This window comes from Hippocampus bargibanti, linkage group LG02, assembly GCF_051943395.1.
Source record: "Hippocampus bargibanti isolate YZ-2025 linkage group LG02, ASM5194339v1, whole genome shotgun sequence".
Lineage (NCBI taxonomy): Eukaryota > Metazoa > Chordata > Actinopteri > Syngnathiformes > Syngnathidae > Hippocampus > Hippocampus bargibanti.
The window spans coordinates 2,366,566-2,392,435 of record NC_142735.1 but is presented as its reverse complement, the minus strand read 5'-3'; the positions used below and the strand labels follow the sequence as shown (position 1 = coordinate 2,392,435).

General features: G+C 38.4%; 3 protein-coding genes across 3 annotated transcripts in view; 2 read left to right on the top strand and 1 right to left on the bottom strand.

The window, feature by feature from the left end:
- The first annotated feature begins 649 nt into the window (after positions 1-649).
- Positions 650-9,107, top strand: ccng1 (cyclin G1). The gene is made up of 6 exons (XM_089020336.1): positions 650-840; positions 4,018-4,281; positions 4,364-4,617; positions 4,691-4,769; positions 6,263-6,373; positions 8,206-9,107. The coding sequence occupies exons 2-6, from the start codon at positions 4,018-4,020 to the stop codon at positions 8,395-8,397; spliced, it is 900 nt and encodes a 299-aa protein (XP_088876462.1). The 5' UTR covers positions 650-840; the 3' UTR covers positions 8,398-9,107.
- On the bottom strand, positions 8,767-13,709 carry nudcd2 (NudC domain containing 2). The gene is made up of 5 exons (XM_089020374.1): positions 13,396-13,709; positions 11,591-11,639; positions 10,814-10,965; positions 10,610-10,726; positions 8,767-9,856 (listed from the first exon to the last, which is right to left on the bottom strand). Exons 1-4 carry the CDS (start codon positions 13,582-13,584, stop codon positions 10,643-10,645), a joined length of 474 nt encoding a protein of 157 aa, XP_088876500.1. The 5' UTR covers positions 13,585-13,709; the 3' UTR covers positions 8,767-9,856; positions 10,610-10,642.
- A 152-nt stretch (positions 13,710-13,861) lies between these two features.
- The window catches only part of gabra6a (gamma-aminobutyric acid type A receptor subunit alpha6a), a 41,887-nt gene continuing 29,878 nt past the window's right edge, over positions 13,862-25,870 (top strand). The window contains exons 1-8 of the mRNA XM_089020324.1: positions 13,862-14,146; positions 14,227-14,333; positions 17,466-17,533; positions 17,817-18,037; positions 18,121-18,203; positions 18,286-18,429; positions 21,835-21,987; positions 24,070-24,320. Coding sequence (XP_088876450.1) covers positions 14,097-14,146; positions 14,227-14,333; positions 17,466-17,533; positions 17,817-18,037; positions 18,121-18,203; positions 18,286-18,429; positions 21,835-21,987; positions 24,070-24,320 — 1,077 coding nt within the window. The 5' untranslated portion in view covers positions 13,862-14,096. The remainder of the gene's footprint in view (positions 14,147-14,226; positions 14,334-17,465; positions 17,534-17,816; positions 18,038-18,120; positions 18,204-18,285; positions 18,430-21,834; positions 21,988-24,069; positions 24,321-25,870) is intronic.

The following is a 25,870-nucleotide window of genomic DNA, read 5'->3' as shown; positions in this document are numbered from 1 at the left end:
TAGTTTTAAACTGGGTTTGTTGTCTTTTCTGTACAGTATTCGAATACAGTACTCTACTGAGAATTACAAACACACGCAGCAGTGAGGGGTCGGCGGTTAGGGTAGACAGGTGGACAAATGTTATTACATTATGCTGTTATTATCATTCAATTATATTTTTTTACTCGTTGGTATGATAGCATTATTAATATGAAAAGCAAATTAGTGACAGTTTATCATCAGACCAGAGTAACCACAGGGAAAGGGAAAGTTTGTGGATGCTCTCTGTGCACATATAAATCAAGCCATATAAATAACAATATTTGATATAGTACATTTTTTACATGAGAAATTAGTTTTTCACATAATTTTACATGATTTTTTGGTAGTTAATTAGTATAAGCAACAAAAAAAACTGAGGAGCCATTTGGGATCATTTTTAGTGAGCCGAGTCAAAAAACGACCATAGGAAGCAGCGTTCACCAAGCGACTTTTCTCTTCCCGTCGTGCGATTGGTTTCCCTGGCAAGAAAGAGCGGGGCTTACCTGTGATAGACAAGAACACTATCCAATAAAATTACAGAATTAAAATACGTCACAATCAATGACCAATGAAAACTCGCCGTGTTCGGACATGGGCCTGGTTTTAAGGGATATTAACTCCCGAATCTGTCCTTTTCCCCGTCGCCTTACTCGGGGGTCGGGGGTGTGCATAGACAGACAGATACAAAATCTATGCTTAAAACTTTCTTAATAGAAAAATCCATACTCACATTTTTGGAGTGTGATTTACACTAAATTCACCCACTTTTATTCCAACAGATTTATTTTAAATTGAACAACCAACGTAACTTGAGCCAAGGTAAGAGAACGCAGGATTTTTTCCCCTTATTCGTTTAAGCGATCCAAATGTTAACACCGGTCAACAGAAGAAATAAATGAAATCGTTTAAACGCTCAAATGATGAAGAATATGAAAGTTTCTGCTGATCGTTGTGTTGTATAAACATATTCGTTGAAAATTGGCATTAGCTATCGCCAGCTAACGTCTGTACGTTTAGTTGCTTGTTTATTACCAAAACGCCTTGGTAGTTTTAAACAGTCGTTACTCTTCTGTATTTTTCGTTTCTAATAACGACCTCGAAGTCGTGTTACATGACCTTGGTTCCGTTGTTGTTGTTACCGGGCCTTGTGTTAGCACTGCTGCTTAGCTTTGTGTCAGCTAACGACATGCCCGGACATGTCATGAACGGCCTAACTGATTCACGCCCCTCTCCCCACCCCCACTTTACAAGATTGTCAAACATTCAAATTTTCATCGAACACAACAGTCAGCGACCCTAAATTGTTATATTTAAGTTGATAGGAAGAAAGTTTTTATAACATCTCCCGGTGAACAATTTGCATTAACCCCCCCGCCCCCCTCAAATCAAGTTGAGCCCAGTTTAACAGTTGCTGAGTAGCAAAAGGACACCGAAATAACTTGACGGAGAAGTCTGGTCTGCTGCAGACTTGTCACGCAAACAAGATTGTTATCAGAAGATGTAGAATTTGGCTGGCAGGTTGTGAGTTAGAGTTGTGAAACATAACTCATGAAGTAGGTCAGTGGGTGGCAACCTTAAAGGACAACCGACGTCACTTTTTTGTTTCCTAACTGACATCAGAAAAACGTTTTATAGCATCTAAAATACTCAAAACACGCAGTATGATTTTTATTCAAATGCGAAACAGTAATAAAAGTGACTTAAAGTGTCCAAAATCTGCAAAAAATTGAGCTGCGAATTGGGCATTTTCAGAAAGTCGCACCCCCCAGTTCGTGACGTCACTCAAAGACAGTCTTGCATTGCTGGAGAATCAAAACAATGGCTTCAGATTCGGAGAATATGCTTTCTTGTTACACATCCAGTTATGAATATGATTCAAATAGTTCTGAAGAGGAAAGCATACATGTTTGCAATCGATTAAATAATTTATTCCGTGCCATTTTGAGGCAACATTGGGGGAAAATCTCTCACCCAAAAAAGAGACACAAAATGGTGACATCCTGTGGCCACCTCCGTTTCCACAGGCTGATAAATTCCTTATATGGTGCTTGGACGCCCTCTTCTGGCGCAACACGAGGTTTTCAGACCAAACAAGCATTGACGTGATGGAAGGACTGCGACAATGTGTCCTTTTTTTTCGGTCAGAGGTGTTCCTTCAGTGACGTCACGTACGGACTCGTCACCAACTCAAAAACAAGACTTCCGGAATATGTAGCACGAGTCTTAGAACGTAAAATATAGCTATATGCGGCGGAATCATTGTAAAATACGCTCAGTAGAAGTCATTTGGAGCCATTTTACAAATTATGGACACAACTTGTCCGGAGACGTCGGTTGTCCTTTAAACGCTCAAACAAGTGAGCGAGTGTTTGATAAGCATTCCTCAACTTCGTCTTTTTTGACAGCTTTCTGTGTTTGGGAACACGTTGCAACCATAAAATTCCAAGTCAATGATCATTTGCTAAAAACAAAGTGTTTTATATTTTACTTACCACATAAAAAAATCATGTTAGGTGAGCTATCTATTTGCTATCTATTTGCTATTTAGCTGGCTACCGAACTAGCTATATATCTAGATGGCTAGCTGTTTGGCTAGCTAGCTATGTATCTGGCTAGCTGTATATCTTTCTAGTTGGCTGGCTAGCTATCTAGCTGGCTATCTTTTAGCTAGATAGCTAGTTTTCTATCCATTTGAGTTACTTTCGGGTTGAGTGAATGCTGACGCGTTTGGCTGCTGCTGCTCACCCACAGAAAAACATATCCTGTGACTAAAGTGACCTTGATAGTTTTATAATAACAATAATAATCATAATAATAATACATTTCATTTCTAAGCGCCTTAGGTCATTTTACAGTCACAGGATAAGTTTTTCTGCGGGTGAGCAGCGGCAGCCACATGCGCCAGCATTCACTCAACCATGAAATAACTGAAATAGACAGAAAGTGAGCTCGACAGAAAGTGAGCTAGCTAATAGATAACTAGCTAGATAGCTATTTAGCTAATAGATAGCCAGCCAGCAAGATAGATAGCCAGCCAGACAGGTAGCTAATAGATTGCAAATAGGTAGCTAGCTAGGTAGCTAGCCAGATAGATAGATAGCTAGCTAGCGAGCTAGATAGCTATTGAAAGGCGCTTATAAATGAAATGTATTATTATTAAAGTTTATAATTTTGAACATTAAAATTCTGTATTTTCTGCACTATCAGGCACATCTAAAAGAAAATATACAGTAAAGTTATATCGATAGTACTGCTTATTACAATACTATTTCTATGAACGCAAGGAGAAAATTTACATGCCGCAGGATCGGATATATCGATAGTCCGGTTATATCGATATTTTTTCCGACTCCCGAGAATATCGATATAACGAGACTTTACTGTATTTTCAAAATCAATTGCGCCTTACGTATGGAAAACGTTTTTAAATGTCATTCGCTTGAAGGTGCGCCTTATATTCCTGAACATACGGTACTTTGTCCTTGTACTGTATTCAATTTAATATCAGTTGAACATAAAAGCAAATCATTGTGCAGACATTCCCCTACTTACGAACATTTGAGTTACAAACATTACATATGAACTTTTTTGCTGTAACGTATGTAGTATTCTGTCGAGTTGTACATGTCTTTATAGAGCATATATTTTCTTAAATGTTTATTTTTCAGTACAAACCAATACATGTTACTTATACAAGCCTTAAACATACCTATATAAACCTTAAACACACTTATACAAGCGATAAACATATATTCCATACATAATATAGCACTGAAGCAACTTACAAACAAATTCACCTTACGAAAGACCGTTCAGAATGTATCTCGTTCGTAAGTTGGGGAGCGTCCGTAGTTTATTCCAGAGAATGTCCAAATCTTATTGAAAATTAGTTTTTAACTGTATATTTACAAAATAATAGCATTTGACAATACATTTTTTAGGTAGTCAGCTTCATCTTCAAGGTGTTCCTAACTTATTGGGCCATTGTGCACACAGATGATTGACACAGTGACAGGACCCGCAACATTGCCTTTTGCAATCCGGCTGAAGACCTTAACAGACCTGGAGGGTCGGTACCAACCAAAACTCAGTGGTCTGAGGATCATTGAAAGCGCTTCGGACAATGGTCTGAGGATGACGAGCAGATTGAGGGACCTGGAGGTGAAGGATTTGCTCACTCTGAGCAGGTTCTTTGGTTTCAGCTCTGAGACGTTTTCTCTGGCCATCAGCCTGCTCGATCGCTTCCTCTCGGTCATGAAGGTTTGTGTGGTTCTGTTCCACCATTGTCAAGCTTGTCACTGAAATATCAGAATGACTTTCAATTTTTTTCTCTCCTGTCCAGATTCAACCAAAGCACCTGTCCTGCGTGGGTCTCTGCTGCTTCTACATTGCCGTGAAGTCCTCAGAAGAGAATAAGAACATCCCTCTTGCCAATGACCTGATCCGCATTAGTCAGAACCGTTTCACTGTTTCGGACATGATGCGGATGGAGAAGATCATTCTAGAAAAACTCAACTGGAAGGTCAAGGCTCCCACGGCTCTCCGTTTCCTTCGCCTCTTTCACAGCTATATCCTTGAGCAACTCGGCGCAGACAGGTGATGACGAGTTGATGGTTGGAATTGAGTCGAAATATTAAAAATTCTTACATATGTTGTTGTTTTTATACAGCGAGAAGAAACTGATTCTTGAGAGACTGGAGACTCAATTGAAAGCTTGTCACTGCTCTTTTGTCTTCTCCAAAATGAAGGTAGGTGCCATTCATTCTGCTCTCATATGCTAACAACATCCAGTGATACCCCTTGGCTTATGAACCTTTCGGTTGAATTTATGAAAATTTAACCTTGGCATATGAACTATTTTTCGGGATACACACAGAGTGCCACAATGTGTCATGTGTCGTTCGCGAACGAGCCCGTTCTCCTAACAAGAAAATGGCAGCTGACTCATTTTTGTCCTCTATTCCCTGCCTCCAGTCTTCCGTTAAAGCCATGTGATTGGTCAAGAACGCAGCAGTGAGGGGAGGTGGTTTAAACATTAAAGAGACAGGCAGACTACAGTGAGAGAGTTTCAACTTTGATAGTTCAAAGGCAGAGTGTAGACTGCAAGGTTAAAATATCCCATCAATCAGGCTCCACAAACCACCCGTACAAGGCATCTGTACACTTGATGCAAAAAGCTATCAACACAGCTAAGCAGAACACAATTGATGAGGAACTAGATAAAATTATCGCAGAGAAAGCACCTACTGGGGATCATTCCTCAAGCTGGTGAAAGAAGAAGGCTATGTTTCTCATCAAGTGTTTAATGCTGAGGAAACCGGCCACTCCATTCCATCAAGCCATCAACGACCATCACATAGGTAAATAAAATGACTTTATTATACATTACAGTTTATTTCTTTAATTAAATACCATAGCGCATTTATTATACATGAAATAAGGTATATTTTGTGTAGTTTTAAGGCTTAGAAAATAAGAAAGTAGAAAATTATGTTCTATGGGGACCTGGGAACGGATTATTCTCATTTTAATGGTTTCCTATGGGAGATTAATTTTTGGGATACACACTTTTCGCCTTACAAACTCTGTCTGGGAAGCAATTAAGTTCGTAAGCCAAGGTATCACTGTACTCTGTGTAACATCAATTGATATGTAATTGTTGGTCAATGTTAAATACCTTTTTTATATTTTACTAATTTGAATGAAATAATATGCGGGAACTATATTAGGCTCTCATAGGCATAGTCAGCACCTTGTTGTACTAACAGTCAACAGTTATTACTCAAAATGTGTATGTATGAAGCTACAGGCGTTAAACTTTAAAGGGACAGGCAGACGACAGAGAGAGAGAGAGAGAGTGATAAAATGGATAGAAAACAGTGAAATTTGAACTCGTTTCAACTTTGATAGTTCAAAGGTAGAGTGTAGACTGCAAGGTTAAAATTTAAATGGCACAATTTGAAATTTTGGTTCAGACTTTAGCAAGCATCATGGAATTTCACAAGTTTGATTTGCATTCGCGGGCCGAATAAAATGATTTGGCGGGCCAGATTTGGCCCCCGGGCCTTGACTTTGACACCGTTGTCGTACAACATTTTGGGCAGGACGTGACTCAGAGCAACCAAGGCTAACAGCCTGGCCTGTCATTACTTCGGGGAAAAAAAGTAATAATAATCAATAAATCAAATATCAATATCAATAATCAAAATGAGTGTTCTTGTCTCTTCTGATTTGCCTCCAGCCATCTTCGCTTGCCATGGCTCTCCTGTGTATTGAGGTCGAGGACCAACATGACCCAGAGGAACGGAACCAACTCTCCGAGGCTATGGAAAATCTGCAGAAGCTACTTACCGTAAGTATAATAATAATAATACATTTCATTTCTAAGCGCCTTTCAAATCTCAAGGTCACTTTACAGTCACAGGATAAGTTTTTCTATGGGTGAGCAGCGGCAACCACACGCGCCAGCGTTCACTGAACCCTGAAGAACTCAAATAGAGAGAAAGTTAGCTGCTATCTAATAGATAACTAATAGATAGCTAGCGAGGTAGCCAGCTTATAGATAGCTTCTAGAAAGCAAATGTATAGCTAGCTAGCTAGATAGCTAGCTAATAGATAGCTAGCTAGGTAGCCCATTTGTGTCCTCTTCGGCTTAACACTAGCTTGTGGTGGGTCTTTTTGGCCCCATAATAGCAAAAGTACTCCACTCGATAAGAAACCACGTCTGCACTCAAAGAAAGGGGTTGTGGGAAACTAGTCCGCCAGACGCCGTGGCGGTGTGTGGTTTGGTTCGTCCGCCGAAAACTAGTGCGGAAAGGTGAAAATTTTGTGATCTAAAGCGTTCGTAAGCTGAGGTATCGAGCGGTTAGCATGTTGACTTCAATTCAGGGCCGGCGGCCTTCCTGTGTGGAGTTAGCATATTCTCCCCCGGGGCTTTGTGGGTTTTCTCAGGGTCCTCCAGTTTCCTCTCATATTCCAAAACATACATGAAAGGCTGATGGAACACTCCAAATTGTCCCATGGTGTTCATGAGAGTGTTGAAATGTTGTTTTTCTGTGTGCCGGCAACCGGTTCAGGTTGTCCCCTGCCTACTGGCCAAAGACGGCTTGGATAAAGCGGTTTTGGAAATGAATGAAAAACAATGATCACTTTTTGGTGGAAGGTGGATGTCTGCATTGGCATTTTCCCACTTTTGACTTGCCGTTAATTTTATTTAATTTCATGTATTTTATTATAATGTACAGTAAAGTCTCGTTATATCGATATTCAAGGGAGTCCGAAAAAATATCGATATAACCGGGACTATCGATATATCCGACCCTGTTTGCATGTAATTTTCTCCGTGCGTGCATAGAAATAGTATCGATATAACCGGGACTATCGATATATCCGATATCGATATAACGAGACTTTACTGTATTTTCATGTTTATAGTTGATTTAATTTCATGTATGTTTATGTATTTTATTTTAAGGTATTTTATGTTATTCTATTTTGTTGTTTTATTTTCTTATAATGTATTTTTACGTTTATAGTGAATTTATTTTAAGGTATTTAAAGTTATTCTATTTTGTTGTTTTATTTTCTTATAATGTATTTTTACGTTTATAGTGAATTTATTTTAAGGTATTTAAAGTTATTCTATTTTGTTGTTTTATTTTCTTAGAATGTATTTTTACGTTTATAGTGAATTTATTTTAAGGTATTTAAAGTTATTCTATTTTGTTGTTTTATTTCCTTAGAATGTATTTTAATGTTTATAGTTAATGTAATTTAAATTCATGTATTTTTATGTATTTTATTTTAAGTTTTTAGAAGTTATTCTATTTTGTTGTTTTATTTTCTCATGTATTTTTATGCATTTTATTTTAAGGTATTTTAAGTTATTCTATTTTGTTGTATTTTAGTTTTTTTCTTATGTTTTTTCATATTTTTATTTTATTATATTTTATTTTATTGTATTGTATTTCTCAGCGAACGTCAGCATACATTTGTTTTCAATGCATTGGGTTTATCAAGACAGATGTCTTCCGGGTAGAGTGAACGTTGGCGCGAATGGCTGCCACCGCTCACCCGCACAAAAAAAAATTCTGTGACTATAAAGTGTCCTTGAGAGTTTTGAAAGGCGCTTAGAAATTAAATGTATTATTATTATTTATTATCATTCTTCTGATTGGTCAACAGATCCGAGATGGCGATCTAGTGTGCGTGCGTGAGTTGGTGGGTAAATGCCTTGCCGAATACGCCACCGCCAAGTGCTCCAGGCCGAACGGCCAAAGGCTTCGCTGGACCATTTCGGGAAGAACCGCTCGCCAGCTAAAGCACAGCTACTACAAGATCACTCACCTTCCCACCATACCCGAGTCGCTTTGCTAAAGTCCTAGCCGCCGCCATTTTGTCACCTCTGTGATTGGCGGTAGGTGACTTTAGCTCACTTTTTTTTTTTTCTTAAAGATCCTCATCTGTGAGATGGCGTTCTTTAAGTGAGAAATCTTTCTTCATGCAATAACAAAAAGCAGCAAATTAGCCACAGCTCTTTGTGCTCAGTTATCCATCCAAGGGTGTTGTGTGAGTGCGATTATATTCTCGTTTTGAATCCGTTCCAAGGTGTTTTGGTATTTCCTGGAAACGGGTTCCTGGTTTTAAGCTAATAAGTATTGAACCACCTAGGTCCTCAGTCCACCATGTGGAAGAGGAGGGAGAAGGATTTTGCGAAACAAAAAGTATGGAACCAAGAAATCGGGCCCAAAATCCTTAACTTCCACCCTAGGTTGCTAAACTGTCTTAAATGCACACTCCTACCCAAGGTGATATTTCTTTTTTTTTTCACTAATAAAGCATGTTGAAGGTATTGTCAAAGTGGATACAGAAGTGAAGATTTATTAGCACAGCGTGAAATGCCACATGTTCTTTCTGATTACAGTTGAAATGTGATTTTTCTTTTTGGAATTTGCACTGCAGTTCCCTTTGCTGTTCGTGTAGTAAGAGAGGTGTCACTATTTGTTCCAATAAATACATTTCAAAAGGACTGAAGACACAATCTACAAATGGACTTGTACCTTTCAATAAAACTTTATTGAAAAGTTGTGAGTGTAATGTTGGTTCTTTCCGTTAGAAACATCTTGCTGATACATACAGTTAGCGTTATTTTCACTTTTTCTTGAGCAAAGTCGAACTGCTGGAAATTTTTGGGAGTATTCCTTACGAAACTACTGTAGTTTTCTTTTAGATTTCACACTTTTTGTTGCTTTATCATCTGGCAGATGCCATTACATGACAATGGTAAAAACGATGATAACTTGACTCGATTTCAGGAATGACCCATAGAATGCGCAATTCATCTAAAGGAAGCTAACAGGTAGTGTAAATGCTACTGAAACATTTGTTTATAACTGATATCCCATAGTTGACCAGCAGATGGCTGTGCTTTATTTTCCTGACATTCATTACATTAGTTTGTTGTCACTTCCGGTACAGGTTGGCAGAGGTTTTACTTCCCGCGTTTCGTTACTTAAAGGACAACCGACACCGATTTTTTTTTTTTTTTTTTGTTTCCGAACTGACATCAGAAAAACGTTTTATAGCATCTAAAATACCCAAAAGACGCAGGCTGATATTTTTAGTCAAATGCAAAAAACCAATAAAAATGAGTTAAAGTGTCCCAAAACTACTTCAAAATGACCTCGGAGATGCCGAGTTTAAGAAAGTCCCGCCCCTTTGTTCGTGACATCACGCCAGGACGTCTTACCTTGCTCTAGATTCAAAACAATGGCTTCAGATTCGGAGAAGATGCTTTCTTGTTACTCATCCAGTTATGAACATGATTCAAGTAGTTCTGAAGAGGAAAGCATAAAGTTTGCAATCGATTAAAGAAGTCCTTGCGTATCAATTCATAATCGTATCACAAAATGGCGACATCCTGTAGCCACCTCCGTTTCCACAGGCTGATAAATTCCTTATATGGCGCTTGGACGCCCTCTTCTGGCGGCTTTTGGGTGCAACACGAGGTCCCCAGACCAAACAAGTCCAGCAAAATACATTGACGTGATGGAAGGACTGCTACAATGCGTCTTTTTTACGGTCATGGGGCGGTCCTTTCGTGACGTCACGTACAGACTCGTCACCAACTCAAAAACAAGACTTCCTGAATATTCAGCGCGAGTCTTAAAACGGAAAATATAGCTATATGCGGTGGAATCTTATTATAATACGCTCAGTAGAAGTCATTTGAAGCCATTTTACAAATTATGGACACAACTTGTCCGGAGACGTCGGTTGTCCTTTAAATCACATTAAAGAATTAACCATCAGTACAAAGAACCGGAGTCCTCAGTTTCGAATGGAAGCACAGGTAGCACTGTGCCAATTGTCTGTTCTACATTTAAAAACAGTCGTTTTCATTTATATACCGTAACCCAGAATGGGATAATGAAAACCGTACTCATTAGATCAAAAATTGAGTAGTTGGCAGCTATGTTAATGGCCCGATTTTTATCAAATATTTTCACATAGGGAACTGAGACTTTTCATTATTGGACCAAAAGGTCTAGTGTGCTGTAAAACCAACACTAATGTTCATTAGACCAACCTGACACCCCCCAATATGGGATTTTGGTACAGGTCACTTTTGTAAACTGGAAAAATCCGGACCACCTCCAGCGAAGTTTCCTGAAATCTCTGCACCACTGAAGTCAAATCCCGGATTCTGGAATAGAGGTGTTAAATTTGTTCTCAGATCATTTTTTTTTTCGGGTGAAAGGAAATAAGAATAAAAAAAATCCGAGCAACCAACCTCTCGTTGAAACCTCTCTAGTGTGAGCTTTCTCTGCATCTGATCCTGGACCCAAGCATTGGCACAGTATTCCCCCTCTAACAAAGATTTCCAGCAATTCCCAGCTTCTCGGTTTGTCTTCATCAACACAATTCGAATGAGACATTTGTCCTCTGTGGATCAAAATGAATGATGACGAGTGAGATGGGGGTGAAGGACGAAATTTTTATTGGTGTCCTGAGATGACCCATATGGTTATACAATTTGTTTGCCACTTTCTGTATTTCTCTAACACTGATCATGAACACCAGGTACCACTTGTTTTATCGCTTGTTCCACACTTATCTATGTTTTGTATTTTCCTGCATGAACTGCTCATTTTCAAATACGCCCGACAATGTATCATACCCAACATGTTTTTACTGGAGCACCTGGTCCCAAGGCTGAGGGAGTGGGGAGAAATGACTCATCTCTAGCGAGGACAAACTGGCCACTTGTTCTCGCGTGAGTTGGGTCTATATGATGGGGGGGGGGGTTTCCTCAATACCGGTTAGAGTCTGCTGTGAACTGTGCACAAGTGTCCAGCTCTTCGGTTTTCCAGATTACTCTACCGGGGTGTTTCGCGTTGGAGTCTTTACGTGGGGGCATAAAAGGTGACAGTTTGTGTCTAGCGTAATTACTCATGAGGGGAAACATTGTGAACTGCTGTGTATTCTTTCATTAAACGTCACTGATACAATAAGGCAAATTTTTCATAAAACACAGGGTATACATCAAAATAATAAATAACAAACCTACCAAGGGTCCATGTTGCCTCATCCGACACAGTTGCACCAAACAACTTGCCCTGTCAAAAGATATGACAGTGTTTGAAATAACGTCTGCCCGGAGGCCCGGGGCGTACAACATTTACTTCGGGTGTACAACTTTCAAAACGTCTCAGCGCAGGTGGCCGACAACTTCTAAAAGAAAAAAAAAATATATATATATATATATATACAGTGATACCTCAGTTTTCTACCATAATCCGTTTCAGAAACCTGTTCGAAAAGCGATTTGTTGAACAACCGAAACAGCACTTTCCATTAAAATCAATGTAAAAAATCTTAATCCGTTCAAAGTCTAGAAAACAACTTTTTAACTATTTCATCGCATAAACCGATGATAAACCAAGACGTCTTTTTGGCGTGACGTCACGAACAGGGGGCGGGACTTTATGAAAATGCCCAATTCGCAGCTCAATTTTTTTTGCAGATTTTGGACACTTTAAGTCATTTTTATTGGTGTTTTGCATTTGACTAAAAATATCTCTGCGTGTTTTGAGTATTTTAGATGGTATAAAACATTTTTCTGATGTCAGTTAAAAAACCCTCTGTCGGTTGTCCTTTCAGTCATTTTATTGATAAAATGATCATTGAGTCTGTACTGGTCGAGACTAATGGAACAAACTGGGCAGAATTTACAAACTTGTCATAGCCAGCATCAACGATGCCAAACAGAAGATGAATTAAAAAAAATAATAATGTGATGTGATGTAATGTGAAAAAGAAACGTTTTTCACACAAAAAAAATGTTGGTGAAGGGGCTAAAATCCGACCACACTAAATTTAGGGATGTGACAAAATTTTTCAATAATAATTCATCACACATTTTCTAACACCATAATAAAGTTCATTAAAATAGCTTTCAGAGGATGTATACATTATTGTTCTATGACAAATAATGAGGGAAATAATGGAATTTTGAATGTTCGAAATACAGTAAAGTCTGGTTATATCGATATTCCCGGAAGTCCGAAAAATATCGATATAACAGGGACTATCGATATATCAGACCCTGCGCGCATGTAATTTTCCCCTTGCGTTCATAGAAATAGTATCGTAATAAGCGGTACTATCGATATAACCGATATCGATATAACGAGACTTTACTGTATGAGGGGGTTTTCTGCCTGTAATTGTAATAAACCTGTAATAAACACAGTTGAAACAATGAAAATCTGTGACTGAGTTCTTTATTACAGTTTAAACTATCATAACTTCCTTAATTTATGGCAGATCTTAACGAGTAAGGTACCATTGGAAAGCGTTTGAAATTCTAGACAAGAACAGAAAACACAAGATTAAAAATATAAATAAGCAAATATCAACGAACGAATGCAGGCAGATTTTCGTCAGAAATCAAAAATGGCTGTCACTGAATACTAGGAAAGAAAATTGCGAGCTCTAGAAATATATATGCTAATGCTTCTCTCTGCGCGAAACTTGGCAGTTATGGAGAAAAAAATACATTCTACCACTTCTATGAGTTATAAAAATACAACTTACTCATCTTTATAAACAGTAGTGTTCGCAAAAAGAGCGTAAACTTCAATCCATTTTTTCCCCGTTTCTCGTTGTTGTATTCGGAAATTTCAAGAACCAGCATGGTGGGAAACGTGTAATACGTCATCATAAAATGGATAGCTTGGAAAATCCCATGAAAAACGATTACGTACTTTTCAAAAATGCAATGATATACGACTGCGAGTGGAATATAGGTCACTGTAGCGTACCTATTAAATTCAAGTACAATCGTTCATTCCCACAATGACACAAACCAACCTTGATCATTTCTGTCCCTTTGACGTTCAGTTCAACATCTCTGGTTCCCAAATGACACTGGACTTCTTTTGACGACGTCCCGGGGGGCACGTTGACTTCAATGAATACCTCCTCCATGGTTTGGCTCCACGAGCCCCAGCTCGTCTGACAGGGAATCAGCCCGCTCCTCTCGTCGAAGTGCACCGACATTTAATTCACAAGAATTGTTTCTTAATTGCAATGAAAAATGACGAATATTTGTATTTTTACCCCGCAGGGCAATCAAAGAATAATTTGATCGTCTTCAATAATTTGTTGTGTTGCCACGCCCCCGATTCTTCTTCGTTTGACAATACAAGATGTCATTTCCGGTACCGTGTAGCGTGACAGGGCCATCTAGTGTCTCCGAACAGCACCGCCATTTTGGGGGAAAATTAATGAAAGTAGAGATACAGTCCATTTTAATCTTAATAACGCATTTTAGCCGCGTCATTCAGTGAGTCAGCGACATACTGACTAACATATAGGAAAAGACAACAAAATACACATCTGATCTAAAAAAGGAGTGGATTTAGCAATCTGTTAATTGGATTACTCCTGAAGTCCCCATGATTGCCTTTATGCACAACTAAAAATCACCTCGACTTGAAGACGACCGTCAAAAATTAATACAAATTTGAGACGACAGAAGTTTCAGCAGGATTGTAACTTTTTTTCTCAAGATGTATAACCTTTTCTTGTACTCTATTCTTGTCTTTCTCTTTGGTATAAGGTAGGACCTCGCCTCATCCAACATAAAGAATGCTTCAGATAAACATAACGTGTTTGGATTTGTCGTGTATCTCTTTTAAGCCTCGGGAATGTGAATATAAACGAGAAGATTTACTCAGACAACATCACTCGCATTCTGGATCGACTTTTGGATGGTTATGACAATAGACTGCGACCTGGATCTGGAGGTATTTTGCTAATATTCACAAGAAAATTGGAGATAACGCTTGATATGTTTGCAAGAAACGTTATCCGCCAGGCGCAACATTAGGTGGTATCGTGGTAACACATTAGCCTCTTAGTCATGAGCCTCTGGCATTTAAGTTGCATTTTTTCCCCACAATCCAAAAATAATGCATGATACACCAAGGACCACGTGAGTAGTCTGTTTTTAAAAGGGCTTGTGAGTCATTGTGATTTCTTAGGAATGCTATAAATGATTTCAAAAAGTAAAAATTGTGTAGAAATCAAGTGTTTTCTTCACATATACAGTGACACCTTGGTTTACGAACTTAATTGCTTCCCAGATAGACTGTGTAAAGCAAAAAGTGTCTATCCCAAAAATTAATTTCCCATAGGAAACCAATAAAATGAGAATGCAGTGAGACCTCAACTTACGAACTTAATTGGTTCCCAGACAGAGTGTGTAAGGCGAAAAGTGTGTACCTCCAAAAAAAAATCCCATAGGAATTAAATTAAAATGGGAATAATCCGTTCCCGGGTTTCCATAAAATATAGTTTTTAACTAAATAAGCCTTAAAACTACACACAACATACCTTATTCTATGTATAATAAATGTGCTATTGTATTGTAATGAAAGAAATACACTGACTGGATTGTACCATAAAGTCACAAAGAGAGGCACATTACATGAGGACTGTAATTAAATAAATAAACTGTGCTGTAAAATAAAGTTTTATGTACCTTTTTGATGGTCGTTGATGGCTTATGGAAGGAGAGTCACCTTCCATAAGGACTGTTGCTAACTTAACTTCTCTTCTTTTTTCTTTGGAGACTCCTCATCATTTTTGCTGATTAAAAACCTCTTAATTTACATCTGTTGCTTTCTGACTTGTATGGTTTTATCAAAGCTGAGGCATCACATTATCGTTCATCATGTTGATGATTGTCATAGCCAGTCTTTTCTGGATGGAACTGTTCGGTAAAAGCCTGCACATCCTTCCACTTTGCCAACATTGCCTTCTCCTCCTCGCCCTCAGATGTTCATCCGTTACTGGCTTTAAAATCCTCAATAAGCGCCGAACTTTCAGGTTGGCGCATGGCGATATCGGCGTGAATTAGCCGTGCTTTCTTGCATAAAATAGCTTTACTCACGCTGTCGCCGGATAGCTGATTTTTGTGAATCCAAATTAACAGAAGTTGTTCAACTTCTTCGATTGCCCGAGACCGTCGCTTTGAGAGCACGGAAACACCTTTTGCAACAGACGCACCTTTGATGGCTTCTCTGTTCCGGAGAATGGGAGCAATGGTTGCCTTAGCATAGCCGTGTGTTTGCACACCTCGTTCGTGTTTTTCAATTATCTCCTTCTTCTCAGCGGCGGTGATTTTATTTTGTGTCTTCTTGGACTGAACACGAGCCTGTGGTGGGTTTTTTTTTTTGGTCCCATCATAGTAAAATTATCAGCAAAAAGCTCCAAGTAGGCGATCGACGTGTGCATTCAATGAGAGGCGGTGTGGAAAGTAGCGCCAGCTGGAGCGCTGTTCGGTCATGTGCTTCCGCCGAAGATCACTCCGCCAGCCGTGGTGGGTGTGTATTATGAAAATAGTGCTTATTATAAGGTTTAATTTTCATAAATTTGACGTTCTTAAGACGAAAAGTTTGTAAGATAAGGTGTTTGTAAGTTGAGGTCTCACTGTAATCCGTTCCCAGGTCCCCATAAAACATAATTTTCTACTTTCTAATTTTGTAAGCCTTAAAACTACACAAAATATACCTTATTTTATGTATAATAAATGTGCTATGTTATTATAATTAAAGAAATAAGCTGTACTGTACAATAAGTCATTTCATTTACCTTTGTGATGGTTGTTGATAGCTTGTTGGAATGGAGTGGCCGGTTTCCTCAGCATTAAACACTTGATGAGGAACGTAACCTTCCTCTTTTACCATCTTGAGGAATGATCCCTTATATATAAACATAAAGGGATATAAATATACCTTATTTTATGTATAATAAATGTGCTATGTTATTATAATAATAAAAAATACTGATCCCGCGACCCTAATGAGGAATAAGCGGTACGGAAAATGAGATGAGATGAGAAAAATACTGATACATTGGCTTATGAACTTAATTGGTTCCCAGACAGTGTGTAAGGCAAAAAGTGTGCAAAGTATCCCAAAAATTAATTTTCCATAGGAAACCATTAAAATGAGAATAATCCATTCCCAGGTCCCCATAAAACATAATTTTCTACTTTCTAATTTTCTAGGCCTTAAAACTACACAAAATATACCTTATTGTATGTATAATAAATGTGCTATGGTATCATAATTAAAGAAATACAGTGATACCTTGGCTTACGAAATTAATTAGTTCCCAGACAGAGTGTGTAAGGTGAAAAGTGTGTATCCCAAAAATTAATTTACAATGGGAAACCATTAAAATGAGAATAATCCGTTCCCAGGTCCCCATAAAGCATAATTTTCTACTTTCTAATTTTCAAAGCCTTAAAACTACACAAAATATACCCTATTTTATGCATAATAAATGAGCTATGGTATTCTAATTAAAGAAATACCTGTATCATGAATAAAAAAAACATCCATTTTGTTTTTTAGTAATGTCAGAGATGTTTGTTTGGTCGGACACTGAACAGGGCTTCGAACACCGGAAGATTGTCTTTTACTGGCGGCAGAGGAAGCAGCCATTCATGACTGACGCCCAACTTCTGCAGCCCTCTGACAAGCAATTTATTGAGAGTATCTGCAAATTTCAGTGATATATTAGTAAAACACAGCCTTCTTGATTTGAATACCACGCCCCTGGACATCCCAAGCGCCAACAACTATAAAACAAAAGAACATAGACATTTTAGTTGGTTGTCCTTTCAATGAACTGATTTGTAACCTGGCGTATGACCTCTTCCTGTGAAGGAGTTACTAAATTACTCCAAAGCCAGATCTCCGACACGAAGATGACAGTTTAACCAGCTGTGTCTGTTCACCTCAGATTGACCCCAGATTTTCTGTGTTTCCATTGTGGGCCTTGTGTTCGGCCAGCAGCATGAAACTTTTAAATATGATAACTTCTATTCTGTCTATTCTCTATCATGTACATGTTGGTTTCTGTTGCAGGTGGTGTCACTGAGGTGAAAACAGACATCTTCGTCACGAGTTTTGGACCTGTGTCAGATGTTGAGATGGTACGACCAAAATTTTGCAATTGCATAATACGTCTTGATTGAATCAGACATCTCTATGATGCCATTAATGATGACTTGTAAATCTGATGACTTGTAAATCAAGATGTCAACATGTCCAGGAGGGAGGCCTCTATAGACTGACTCATGATGATCCAAAATGGAGGACGTTGCGTCTGTTGTCTTGTTTCTGGAAGGAGATAATTTTGAAATAATCTTTGGTGTGTGTGTGTGTGCGTGTGTGTGTGTGTGTGTGCACGTATTTTACTTTTTATTCTTTTTCCAGGAATACACCACGGATATGTTTTTTAGACAGATGTGGGTTGACGAGAGGCTCAAATTCGAAGGTCCCATTGAAATCCTGCGTTTGAACAACCTTATGGTTGACAAGATCTGGACACCGGATACCTTCTTCCGAAATTCCAAAAAATCAATTTCCCACAACATGACTACACCGAACAAGCTTTTTCGCATTATGCAAAATGGGACTGTTCTTTATACAATGAGGTGATGATGACAGTGTGCGTATAATGGGGTGGGTAATTTATTTTTAACAATGTAGAAATTATTTATCTCATGTGTTGTTATAGACTGACAATAAGTTCAGAGTGTCCAATGAATCTTATGGACTTCCCCATGGATGGTCATGCTTGTCCTCTTAGATTCGGAAGCTGTGAGTACCATGATATAAATTCTTATAATTGATAGAAGGATCGAAGGGTTATAACATTTTATCTAAAAAAATGACTTTTTAGATGCCTACACCAGGAGTGAAATAGTTTTTACTTGGAGGAAAGGGCCTGTGAAGTCTGTCGACTGTCCCAAAGAGTCCATGAGCCTTTTGCAATATGATCTGGTGGGACAGACATTGTCCAGTGAGATTTTCAAGTCCAACACAGGTGTGAAAACACACACACACACACACACACACACACACACACACACACACACACACACACACACACACACACACACACACACACACACACACACACACACACACACACACACACACACACACATAATGTCATTGTTTTTTGATATATTTTGTATTTGTTAAATGCAAATATTTTGTATTAGTTAATTTTCATAAAATACAATAACAGAACCTTTGTCAACAGATAAATAGATAGTCATCATTAGGGCTTCAGTATTATGACACATTCATTTTGATCAGTACTGCAATCCTGGTTGTTAATCACAATTATGGTATTCAGTACGAAATGTATTTTATACCCCACAAGGGATCTGGATTATTTTCAAGAGACTAACTTAGTCACAATTTGCAAGGTGCTGTTTGTTGTAGACTCCAAAAAAGCAGGCAAGAGGAAGGAGCAGGGTATATTTGACAAATTGTATGAAATAAAGTCAGCAGGAACAAAATCTCAAACAACAAAGTCATCAAAACAGAAAGGTCCAAAGTAGCAAACAAAACCAAGAGTAAAACATGACAAGATGAAACTTGACAGGATGAAAAAAAACAATGACCTGACTCTGAATGGTCGTGCCGGGAGTCCTTTTAACTGCCACTGCACACCTGTGCAGCCGGAGGCAGGGTCCTACGGTGCCACCAATTGGTCGCAAACCAAAATGTGACAAACTTCTCACCATGAGGCTCTCTGTTCCCTGGTTTTACCCCCCTCTTCCATGCACTTTGGTCCACTGCACTCCACCATGCCAACCTCAAACCAAGACCAACCAAATTAACCAAATTAATCTTACAGTGCTGTGCATTGTACACTTAATTTGGTAGCATGCCAAGAATTGTGGCTACAGAACAAGCAACTCATTGAATTTAATAAAGGTGAAAATGCTTGATAAAGCCCCACCCCCCCAAACACAAAATGGTCACCGGTATAGCAACATTCAAATAAAGTAAAATTACTCACCATTTGATGACAATGCTCTGATCTTACCGTGAAATGGGCATCTCTTTCAAATGTCCAACGTGTGAAAGAAACAATACTTACAGTCTCAAAAAGTACAGCTTCTATCCCACTGAGAGCTGAACATTTAGGACTCTTGACAAGATAGCGAAGGCTAGCGAAGCCTAGCGAGGGCTAGCGAAGGGTAGCGAGGGTTAGCGAAAGCGAAGGCTAGTGAGGGCTAGCGAGGGCCAGCGAGGGCAACGATAACTAGCTAGATAGCTAGCTAGACAGCTAATAGATGGCTAATATATAGCAAATAAATAGTTAGGTAGCTAGCTAGCTAATAGATACCATAATAATAATAATAATAATAATAATAATAATAATAATAATAATAATAATAATAATAATACATTTCATTTCTAAGCACCGTTCAAAACTCTCAAGGTCACTTTACAGTCACAGGATACAGTCGCTCATAGATAGCTACCTATCCATCTAGATAGCTAAACGATAGCTAGCTAAAACCTAGCTAGACAGCTATTAGATAGCTAATATATAGCAAATAAATAGGTAACTAGCTAATAGATACAGTAATAATAATAATAATAATAATAATAATAATAATAATAATAATAATAATAATAATAATAATAATAATAATAATAATATATTTCATTTCTAAGCACCTTTCAAAACTCTCAAGGTCACTTTAATGTCACAGGATACAGTCGCTAATAGATAGCTACCTATCCAGCTAGATAGCTAAACGATAACTAGCTAAATAGCTAGCTAGACAGCTAATAGATAGTAAATAAATAGTTAGGTAGCTAGCTAATAGATACAGTAATAATAATAATACATTTCATTTATAAGCACCTTTAAAATCTCTCAAGGTCACTTTACAGTCACAGGATACCGTCGCTAATAGATAGCTACCTAGCCAGCTAGATAGCTAAACTATAGCTAGCTAAATAGCTAGGTAGACAGCTAATAGATAGCAAATAAATAGTTAGGTAGCTAGCTAATAGATACAGTAATAATAATAATACATTTCATTTATAATCACCTTTCAAAACTCTCAAGGTCACTTTACAGTCACAGGATACAGTCGCTAATAGATAGCTATCTCGCCAGTTAGATAGCTAAACGATAGCTAGCTACATAGCTTGCTAGACAGCTAATAGATAGCAAATAAATAGTTAGGTAGCTAGCTAATAGATACAGTAATAATAATAATACATTTCATTTATAATCACCTTTCAAAACTCTCAAGGTCACTTTACAGTCACAGGATACAGTCGCTAATAGATAGCTACCTAGCCAGCTAGATAGCTAAACGATAGCTAGCTACATAGCTTGCTAGACAGCTAATAGATAGCAAATAAATAGTTAGGTAGCTAGCTAATAGATACAGTAATAATAATCATACATTTCATTTATAATCACCTTTCAAAACTCTCAAGGTCACTTTACAGTCACAGGATACAGTCGCTAATAGATAGCTACCTAGCCAGCTAGATAGCTAAACGATAGCTAGCTACATAGCTTGCTAGACAGCTAATAGATAGCAAATAAATAGTTAGGTAGCTAGCTAATAGATACAGTAATAATAATCATACATTTCATTTATAATCACCTTTCAAAACTCTCAAGGTCACTTTACAGTCACAGGATACAGTCGCTAATAGATAGCTACCTAGCCAGCTAGATAGCTAAACTATAGCTAGCTAAATAGCTAGGTAGACAGCTAATAGATAGCAAATAAATAGTTAGGTAGCTAGCTAATAGATACAGTAATAATAATAATAATACATTTCATTTATAATCACCTTTCAAAACTCTCAAGGTCACTTTACAGTCACAGGATACAGTCGCTAATAGATAGCTACCTCGCCAGTTAGATAGCTAAACGATAGCTAGCTACATAGCTTGCTAGACAGCTAATAGATAGCAAATAAATAGTTAGGTAGCTAGCTAATAGATACAGTAATAATAATAATAATACATTTCATTTATAATCACCTTTCAAAACTCTCAAGGTCACTTTACAGTCACAGGATACAGTCGCTAATAGATAGCTATCTCGCCAGTTAGATAGCTAAACGATAGCTAGCTACGTAGCTAGCTAGACAGCTAATAGATAGCAAATAAATAGTTAGGTAGCTAGCTAATAGATACAGTAATAATAATAATACATTTCATTTATAATCACCTTTCAAAACTCTCAAGGTCACTTTACAGTCGCTAATAGATAGCTACCTAGCCAGCTAGATAGCTAAACGCTAGCTAGCTAGATACATGAGCAGTTCTTTATTCGATGCTATGTCCCAGCAGCTATTTTGTTTCAAGGGCAGTCAAGGGCATTGATTGTGCACTGGCTGGCTCCCTTGTCCCTCAGGGCTGCTTTTCTCACACGTGCTGTTTATCTTGCAGGTCACTACTCCGTGCAGGTGGTCCATTTCCATCTCCAGAGGAAACTGGGATACTACCTCATCCAGACGTATATTCCGCTTATCATGGTTGTCGTGCTGTCACAAGTCTCTTTCTGGATCAATAAGGAATCTGTCCCAGCGCGTACAGTCGCCGGTGTGTCACCTTTACTCTGATTTTAAAATGCAACGCTTTTTATGTGTGCGTGTTTGATTAGAAAGCTGATGATGCCACTGTTTAACGAACCATTGAAACACAAAACCGGAAGTACTCTGAACAATGAACGTCTGTGTAAGGTCTCAGTCGTACAGGAGTGGTCCATCGATGAAAAGGCTGTACTTCTTTCAAGGTGTCGGACGTTTCGAAGCCAGTGCTGATTTTGAAATATGGCGAAGTCAAATTCTGATTGATATATATGGACTGACGAAAGCAACTTTCTTATTTTTGGTCCCTTAATGCTGAAAAAGATTGGATTGGATTAGATTTGCCTTTATTAGTCTCACAGTGAAGAAATTTACATTTCACAGCAAAAGATGAAGATATGAATTACATGCAGAATGTTTGACAGTGTTATAATACTTTGACCTTTGAACAAAATTTACCCAATGATATTTTCTGAGGCGGGAGAATAGATTAGATTGGATTGGATTGGATTAGCCTTTATTAGTTTCACAGTGGAGAAATTTACATTTCACAGCAGCAAAGTGATGAAAGTCAAAAGAAAGGAAAGGAAGAAGCAGAAAAAGAAAATACAGGAGCTGCTGTAAAGGCAGCCACTCTTGTGGCGCAATATTGAATCCAAAAGAACAAAACAAAAAAAAATACAGTAAAGTCTCGTTATATCGATATTCAAGGGAGTCCGAAAAAATATCGATATAACCGGGACTATCGATATATCCGACCCTGTTTGCATGTAATTTTCTCAGTGCGTGCATAGAAATAGTATCGATATAACCGGGACTATCGATATATCCAATATCGATATACCAAGACTTTACTGTAATAATAATAATGTGACAACACAATGACACATTCAATCTTAAACACTTTCAGCAGTTCTAGATGTTAGAGTAGAGGATCAAAGCATCCTTTTCGCCAATGGATCAGGGACGTCATGGTGAAATGTGCACGTCTGCTTTAAACTAAATGTTGCAAGCAAACATGAAGCTGTAGCATCCATTGACGAAAAGAGATTGTCTCTCATCTCGTGTCCCACGTAAATCCGCTTCAATTCCAAGCCGCGACAGTTCCACATATCCATAACTATTGTAATAGAAGAAGTTATCATATTTAAAAGTTTCATGCTGTTATATGCTTAGGGAACATGTGTGACTCGAATACACAATTGAAGCACAGACAACCTGGGGTCAATCTGAGGTCAACAGACACAGTGTGTTAAACTGGCATCTTCATCTAGGACAGGGGTGTCAAAGTCATTTTTTTGCCGCGGGCCACATTGTAGTTATGGTTTCCTCTCGAGGGCCGTTATGAATTTGGGGAACCCATTAGAATGTTTAAATCCCTTCAAATATTACATATAGAGCACACAGCAAATTAATGAATAACTCGTTTTCAAATCTGAAGTCAAGAATAATGACTTTTATTGTGGTTGACATCCAAAAATATGACATTTTGGCTCATATTTGAGCAATCATCATGGAATTTAACAAGTTTGATTTGCTTTCGCGGGCCGAAAAAAATGATGTGGCGGGCCGGATTTGGCCCGCGGGCCTTGACTTTGACACCTGTGACCTAGGAGATCTGGACTTGGACAGAATTTAGGACTTGGGAAACTCCTTTATCACCGGAGTAATTTCCGACTTGAAACTCCTTCACAGGAAGAGCTCATTAGCCAGGTTACACATTTATCAGTTCATGGAAGAGACAATGTTTTATTACTTACAGCTGTTCGTGCTTAGAACTCAAGAGGTGTGGTATTCTAATCAAGAAAACTATGTTTTACTAATGTATCACTTTAATTTGCATGTACTCTCAATAAATAGCTTAGCAGAAGGCTGCAGAATTCAGGGGTCTGTCATGAATGGCTGCGTCTCCTGCCGGCAGTAAAAGACAATCTTTCTGGGTTCGAGCCTTTGTCCACAGTGTCCGATGGAACATCGCTGACACATAGTTTTTAGTTTTTACGCTTTGAAAACTTGCTGTGAGCATATATTTGTAAAAGGGATAGATTTACAGAATATGCATTGCTTTCCACCCCCCCTCCCCCACCCCCCTCAGGCATCACCACTGTGCTAACAATGACCACGCTAAGCATCAGCGCCCGCCAATCCCTCCCCAAAGTGGCCTACGCAACAGCCATGGATTGGTTCATCGCCGTATGTTTTGCTTTTGTGGCGTCGGCCCTCGTCGAGTTTGCGGCAGTCAACTACTTTGCTACGCTGCAGGCCAATCAGCTGAAGAGGAAAAAAGCCCGACAAGATAAGCTTGAAGTTTTAGCCACAGCAAGCGATGATGAAGATATTATTTTGGTGAGTTCAGGGTTACCTTTGTACTGGGGTTGGGAATTTGAGGGCGGGAGTGGAAATTCTAATTACAGGTAAGGATGATTTTGATCGATTAGAACGCCGTTCCCGAATTAGTTCTGATTTTTTATTTTATTTTTTCTTGCTTGGGTGATGATAAAGTGCTCACCAGACCAGCTGGCAATATTTTCCATAAGGAAAATGTCCCTTTTTTTCTGTTAGTGCTTTGTTCCAGCTTCAGCTGTTGTTAAAGCACGATATAAACCAATATGTATGTTTTTTTCATGTTTGGGTGCAGATAAAGCGCCGGCCATGGCCTCTAGCAATGTTTTTTCCCTTCCACGAGGGGGCAGCATTGCCATTTTTTCCATGTTAGCGCTTTGTTCCAGCTTCAACTGTTGTTAAAGCGCTATATAAATCAATATGCATTGTATTTTCGACAGCCACCCTCGACAGCCACCCTCATTTCAAGCTCATATAACTTCAGACCCATTGAATTTAGGTAATTAAATTTTTTCTAATGAAAAAAGAAAGTCTACGGTTTCTTAAGATGCATGAAATGTTTATGGAATCCAAAAACTCAATATTCTGTGGGCCCTGAAATTAGAGTTCTTCTTCTTTTCCTTTCGGCTTTACCCTTCAGGGGTCGCCACAGCGAATCAGTATCCTTCATCTAACCCGGTTTTGTGCATCCTCTTCTCTCACACCAGCTACCTTCATGTCCTCTTTGACAACATCCATAAATCTCCTCTTCGGTCACACATTTTTCCACATATCTGGCAGGGTTAGTATTAGTTAATCAGAATGCAATATTTAGGTACAGTAAAGTCTCGTTATATCGATATTCAAGGGAGTCCGAAAAAATATCGATATAACCGGGACTATCGATATATCCGACCCTGTTTGCATGTAATTTTATCCATGCGTGCATAGAAATAGTATCGATATAACCGGGACTATCGATATATCCGATATCGATATAACGAGACTTTACTGTATTTGAAGTTATTCTATTTTGTTGTATTTTGTTGTTTTATTTTCTTATAATGTACAGTAAAGTCTCGTTATATCGATATTCAAGGGAGTCCGAAAAAATATCGATATAACCGGGACTATCGATATATCCGACCCTGTTTGCATGTAATTTTCTCCGTGCGTGCATAGAAATAGTATCGATATAACCGGGACTATCGATATATCCGATATCGATATAACGAGACTTTACTGTATTTAGAACATATTCTTATTTTGAAAATTTTGATGTTGACTCTCGTTTTAAACAATAATATATGCATGTTCTAACAACCTCATTCGTGTCTAAGTGCTTGATGCTACTACAGTAAGCAAAGATGGCATTCTCTTGGGATCTGTCTCACGCGTAGAACTCGTGGTTAGATGTTTTAAAAATAGACTCAGTGCAAGAAGAACTACAGCACTGCAGAATCTGCTCGCATCCTATGGGCATTCATCAAATTACCTGCTGTCTTCTATAAGCATGTTTGCATGCCATTAAAAAGCTCCCGTGGGAATCAGAAAAATACTACAGTGATACCTCG